Here is a 6,847-nt window from a genome sequence, read left to right as displayed (position 1 = left end):
TAGTGGAGTGACAACTCATCAGATTGATCCCACTTTTAATGTTTTGGCCAATGCCCTAAATAATATTAATTCAGACTACTAAATTACCTTTGGTACTCTTTTACAGGGGCTTTTGCCTTAGAGACGTTTAGTCACAATTCCACAAATTGTAGCTTCACACTATTGGCTCCTCAGCCCAGCACAGACACCAAATGTCTAAACATGTGGACATTAGACCCACCACAGACTCAAATGTCATTAAGGTCTTTGAAAATTGAGGTGGTAAAAATAAATATGTCATGTTCTTTTTTCTCCTATTTCATTGAATGGCACTGGAAAAGGAATGAGAGATGGTAAAGGAAAAATGCAAGAATTGGTTGTTAACTTGATATTGTTGCAGCTATAGTTGACTAAGAAGTGTCTCTAAGAGTTTAGATAATGTGGGTGACACATGGCAGTGTAAACACTTCCAACCTTAAAGCAGAGAGTGTCACGGATGTCAGAAGGGACAAACCGTGGAGAGGCAGGAGAGCGAAAAAGATCCTATGCAAAGTGGGAGTTAGCCCTGGCTCAGCAGTGCAGAGTTCTGGAGTGCCATATAGAAACCTATGCCCTTAGGCCACGGACGGAGCGGCGACAGAGGGCTTGACAGAGAGAATGTGGGAGGTCCCCTGATCAGAAATTGCTATTTTGCAATTGCAAAGTTTACCTTGGAGTACCTGGTTAATGAAGCTGTGGGTTAATGACTGTCAATAGGCAGTCAAGAAATACATCATATAAGATCATAGGGAGAAAAGGGGAGGAAGTGGAGAGAAGGAAGGTCAGACCACAAGAGCAGAGTCAGGAGGATTTGGAACTTAAAGCTTACACTGGGAAGAGCCCTAACTTGATGATCATCCAAACAAAACATGCTTGGAGTTATATATTTGAACCTGCCTAGAGAGAGCTTGCTATTTTGTGTTTTTAGGAAACTTTATAGGAAAGGTTTTCTGGGTAAAAGATACTTCAGATAGAAATGTCTTACCTGCTTGTGGGTACACTTTTAAAGTGTTTGTATAGCCCTTGTTAATAAATATTTGTTTAATCCATGTGTGTCTGGATTATTACTCTTTTCACCAAAGCTCTGCCAGAGAATAAATAATTAATCTGCCTCTAATTATACCAACAGCTCAGGTACAGTATATCTGGAGAATTCACTTCCAAGTTGTGGGTTATGAATATTTATTTTACTTATTGACTAAAACACTTGATCAATTCCTGAGTTTCACCATTTTCACAACACCCCATTTGTAATATTGTCTTTTTCCATTTCTGGACTGGACCATTACTTTATATCGCACATTAAATGTTTTTCTTACTCGTTGACAGGTAAATTTCATGTTTTGCTCTCTCTCTCTCTACCTCTTGTGTTGAGTGGGAGATTGTTTAGATTTAACAAACCCTGCTCACAAAAAGTGTGAGGGCTTGTCATCAACCAGTTCCTTATTAGAAAACAACGCTGGAAGGACTGGCAGGAGATGTATTATGTCATGAGCATTTGTATGTGAGATGATATCTTTAAATGAAGTATGATGGAAATTTGGGCTATCCTTCCCTTCAATTATTCTGTGTGTTTGCAAGAATCTGTTAGGATGCTTCTGTTTTGATTATATTTGCCTGGACTGAAGTGGTTAAAAGTTGAATTAATTTAATAAAAATCTAAGGATATGTAATTATGAATTGAAAGACACAATTACATGTACTTATTCTTTTCTTATCCCCTTTCCCTACTACAATATGGACTTGAGAACAAACAATTTGGAATGTTGTAAGGATTTATTAAAGAAGTAGATTTATCAGTTACTGTAAGATATTAGAAATAACACCAATAAACAAAGAATTTCCTCTCAGAGTGAAAAGTAAGACTATCCCCGAAAGAATCATTGTTGTTATTCCCCTGCTGCAAAGAATTAGCTCCCACTTAAGTGCTCAAGGCACAGATGAAGGGAAATTGAGTGTTGCAAGCAATGTCATTCCAAATTGCTTGATCTGAAAGAAAAAAAAGAGGTAAGTGATTCTCAAAGTAGACACTAGCCTCTGGTAATTTGCCTTCTGAGTTGTTTCAGTCATGTCTCACAATACAATAAGGATGTCTCTGGAAAACATGATTGTGGCCCCGGATCCTGAGATAAAGTCCTTCCAGCTCTGTACCAAGATCATGGTCAGGGACACACATGAACTGTCACAGTCGTCATCCTTCCTCTAGAGGGCGCTCCCACCTTTCTTGTATTATTTACTTTCATTACGTGCACCTGTCCATGGCATCTCCATGGTTCCGGTCTCAGATTTGGAAGACGGATGCCCGGTAGCCGGCCTACCACTGGGTCCAGGAGTGGCCCGCAGGCATAGGTTTCAGCATGGCGTCCTGACCTCTAGGTCCAGGTCCCGGAGCGCCTAGCCCCTTTTTGCTTTTAATCCTCCATGTTCCTGGTTCAAGTTCCCTCTTCCCTGGTTTTTAATTGTTCGTCTCAGATGGATCTCCTGGCTTCTTGGATTATGGACTATGACCTGGCAACCCTTTTGGGCCTCCTTTGGACTAGTTCGCCTGCGTTCCCCCCAACCTTCCCAACCTTACCTCACTGTGCTTTCCCTAATGTCATTCTCCAGAAACTTCTGGATTATACCATCTCTTATAGGGTTTTTAACTAATACCCTATTCACGGGAGTCAGGACCAGCCCCTGTGACATGAACACTGTCTCCAGTATTATGGTTCAGAGCACATCTGCAGTGCACAAGAATGAATAGGGCAAACAGGATTTAGACCTTCCACACGGTCCTCTCCGACCCCACTCCTGTTCCAACTCAAAACCCACGAGCACGTTTTCAATGTCCCATTCTCCTTCTCCGTCTAGGAGGTCCCTGATGATGCCTTCATCTTTTGGGACTTGGCACCCAAAATGAGTTAATTGCCTTGATAAATCACACAACAGTTCCTCCTGTTAGGCCAAGGAGATTAATGAGTACATACTTCCACATCCCCCTTAAAGAAAATCACAGGTGCCATCTCTGCTTCTGGCAAGTCTCTGCTGGCATTCCAGTTCAAGAGACTACTGTTTAACTGTTTTTCAGTTGTATCTATTCAATGTGTATGTGTTAAGATTTAGTATGATTGATTCCTAATAGAAAATTTAATTTGGGGGGGTAAATTAAAATAATCATCACTCTGCTGTATCACCAAAATGTTTGGGAGCTTAACAAGCTGCTTTTGACTACTGACTCTCAAGAGTTACATGTTTATGTAGAAATTGTACATTTTTTAAAACTTAGCAGCAATCTAATTTCTTATCAAAGAATTTTTCATATATATATATTTTGGTACATACTGTTGCTTTGATTTTGATTACATTTTAAGAAGTGCAACAAGTTTGATTGATCTTCTTCTCAAATTCTTATCCGAAACCTCAACCCGTTTATTGATTTCCACGTTTCTGTACTCTACGTTTCATACATGCTTTATTTTTTTGCTAAATGAATTTAAACAAACCATATAACATGAAAGAAAGAGATAAATCATATTTCCAAAATATGTGTGCATGCAGTTTTCAACTCCATAGTTGTCAGGCTGCCCATTACCCCACTTGGTGAAGTCCAGCTGTGATCCATCACTCCACAACCATGTGCCTTCCTGCTCCATCACACCACAGACAGAAGACAGAAGACAGAAGAAAGGAAACCAGAGTGTAAATGAATAGCTGTGTCATGCCCTCTGCAGCCAGAGGGCACTCCTACTCTATCCTGTCCCTAGTTTCCTGTGCTTTGCTGTCCTTCTGGTGTCTCTCTCTCTGGGGCTATATATCTCTGGGTCACTCATTCACCTTCGCTCAGCATTGACATTCGGATGTCCTGAGACCCGCCTAGCCTCCAGGTCGTCCCTCATCCACTGCCTGAGGGCGTTGGTTTCTATAAGACTCCTGAACTGCTGAGCCCAGTTTAATCCCCCGTTCCGCTGCTTCGCCTATGGGTCTTTTTCTGATCTCCTGCCTCTCCACGGTTCGTCCCTTCCGACATCCGTGATAAGCTGTGTCAAAGGACATATTAGGCATATTCTCCACAGGAATGGTATCAATCACTTTTTTTAAACAACAGAAAAAGAGCACTTTGAGTTCCTACCAGCAATCATTTCTTTTCCTTTGCAGTCTATGTATTTACAGCTGAAGTTTGATCAACCACATAATTTTGCAAATGAACAAGTAAAGGTTTATTCCATGCTTAAAAGAGAAGAAAAGAAACACAACATTTCAGCTGTGGAGCCTTCTTCAGGTATGGAAGAAGAAGAACCTAAAGAAGGCCCCACAGTTGTGTTTTCATTCTTCTCTTTTCAGTGTGGAATAAACCTTTATTTGATCCTTTGCTACCTACGTATGTTGAAGCTCCTACCTACTTGAACCTTTTCACACAATTTTGACCATTTAAACAGCAATTGTTGGGCTACATATAAAGTTGATTATATGCAAAAATAATGCATTAACAAATAAAACTTTTAAAGCTGATATTGAGCAATGGTCATAGACTTTATAGAAACAGAAAGATAAAGGTAGCAGCAACCACACAAGACCCATGTGATTTTTTTGCTGATCTATTCCTATTTTTCTTTGCTGCAATTCCATCATACAGTACATACACTATAAAAAGCATAGCAAATACTATCTCAATCCATTATGAAACAAGAAAGATTTCACTGTGAAACATGCCTGATAAAATCAGGATTGAGAAAGAATCTTTCTGCATTAATACTTTTTAATAATTTAATTATGAAAGAACACAAATAAATAAGGTTCTTTACACACTGCTTTAACCACATGTAAATCATTCCTACACTTTAAACGAGGTATTGATTTCTCTCCCACTACAGTAAATCCTCATCCCCTGACAGGGCAGCAGTTAGATTTGCTCTAACATTCCCAGTCTTCTTGGATTCTTTAAATTATTATTGAGTGCCTTCAGCCCACCTCTAGTGCCCACCTACATTATTATTACTCTAGCTTCTACCTCCTTTATAACCTCTGGGAAAGACCTAGCTCATAAACATAGAGTATGTTATGTGAAAAGGTAGCTGTGCTGCTTCCTTCCCTACTTCATGGAGAGTGCTCTCAGAATGATTTCTAACCATAACCACAGGGAGAGTTAACTGTTTCTCCCGTCACATATCTAATGCCCAACCTACAGGTACATTGTCTAAAACCCATCTAACCTCTTGAAAAACTTGCACTTGAAAAATACTCCTTAATCCTTGGAGCGTACAAATCATAGGGAATGCTAACTGTGCCTCTGTTGTTCTGGCCTTCCCTCTGCAAAACTACCCACAACTGGTCATAACCCTTCAACTGAGAGATCATTCTGGACATAAAGAGACTTCTAAACTGAATTCATGACCCAACATTACCATGAGATTCTGTTAACCAATTTAAAGGGAAAGCTATTATCTACAACACTGGAAGTAGAAGAATCTGCTGTGCATCATGCAAATTCCCACTCCTATTTATCTTTAGACATAAAGCATGACTTTAATTTTTCTCTCTAGACACCTAAACTGTTCAAATCTCTGAGAGCGACATCTGCTCTTTTACAGTGGTAAATTTCTAAATGTTATTTGAATTCACACTGATTGAAACTATAATAATTCTGTGCCCCTCATGATACCATTAAATATAATACCAGATTATCTTTATCTTCAGTATTTTAAATATTTATGCCTCTTGATAGAATCTAAGGTATCAACCTTAACAATGTGGTTGTATAACTTAGTCCAGAAAGTAAGTGGTTCTTTCTGTAGCAGTACAGTCACAGTGACGTCCTCTCATGACTATAAAGATTGAGTTTTTCGAGCCAGTTGGTTTGGGACACTCCATTAAGCATTTAAGAATTAGGAGGACTAATTCCACTACAACAATGCATGTAAATTAAATGAGATGTCAACATAAACACCTAGGTCTATTTCACAGATAGGTTCTTCAAGCTCAGTGTTTCCTATTGTTACGACCGTATTGAAGGTAGAATGATGGGTGTTCTCCATTTATCCGGAGGGTCTTTCATGAGCAATGCTATACCTTTTCACTGTCGCTACCTCCGATCCATGTGTAAGATGCTTTGATGGAATTGATCAGCTGCAGAAGAAATGTATTCTCTTCTTCACTGTGCACTGAGGCCAAATTTCCACCCAATTTAATGTATTCTATCTGGAAAAGAAGAAAGAGTATGAGAGAGAGAGACAGACAGTAATTTAGAAAGTATGTCTTTTTATCTTCTGTGTCTTTTTATTTTTTAGATACTGCTAGATGGACACCAACACACTTCTGATTGACTAGGGGTTCATATATCTCTACTCCAGCTATTTATATAATAAGAAGAGACAAAGAGAGAAACAACCTTTGACATGATTACTTCATAATTTTTTATCATTTATCAGGAAACCCAAAGAGTACCTTGGTTGAAGGAAAGTATTAGTTTTTGCCTTACACAAATAAATAATTGCCACTTGATTAATTAACTGAGAAAGCAATCACAGTAGTCCAGATTTTTAAAAAGTACCTGTATCTGTGTTAATTATAGTTGACTCTTGTCCAATGTTGGGGTTATATTTGTCCAAAGTGGTGCATAAGGTATTTAGGGCTATTTGAATGCAACTGTGTAATGTCACAAATTACAAATTATATACTTCAGCCTTTTGAGTTTTATTAGTTCCATACTGTTTTGCATTAAGCAAACCAAAAGTACAAAATTTGCCTGAAACAGGGTTTCAGTTTTAAGAGGTTAAAATGCAGAAATGGGAATTGAAAAAATTGAATTTTACAGAGCTATTAACATCTTTTAGTATATTAATGTGATGGT

The 6,847-nt window shown here is 38.7% G+C and overlaps 1 protein-coding gene across 1 annotated transcript in view; it reads right to left on the bottom strand.

Annotated features, from left to right (window-relative positions):
- Positions 1 to 1,939: 1,939 nt before the first annotated feature.
- LOC148657218 (galactose-specific lectin nattectin-like) overlaps positions 1,940 to 6,847 on the bottom strand; it is a 10,985-nt gene continuing 6,077 nt past the window's right edge. The window contains exons 3-5 of the mRNA XM_088644419.1: positions 6,067 to 6,195; positions 3,540 to 3,644; positions 1,940 to 2,008 (exon numbers count right to left, since the gene is read on the bottom strand). Of these exons, the coding sequence (XP_088500545.1) occupies positions 1,940 to 2,008; positions 3,540 to 3,644; positions 6,067 to 6,195 (303 nt within the window). The remainder of the gene's footprint in view (positions 2,009 to 3,539; positions 3,645 to 6,066; positions 6,196 to 6,847) is intronic.

Source organism: Lepisosteus platostomus, chromosome 8 (assembly GCF_059453375.1).
Source record: "Lepisosteus platostomus isolate fLepPlt1 chromosome 8, fLepPlt1.hap1, whole genome shotgun sequence".
NCBI lineage: Eukaryota > Metazoa > Chordata > Actinopteri > Semionotiformes > Lepisosteidae > Lepisosteus > Lepisosteus platostomus.
Note: the sequence above shows the minus strand (reverse complement) of the source record. Positions and strands in the feature narration are given on the sequence as shown.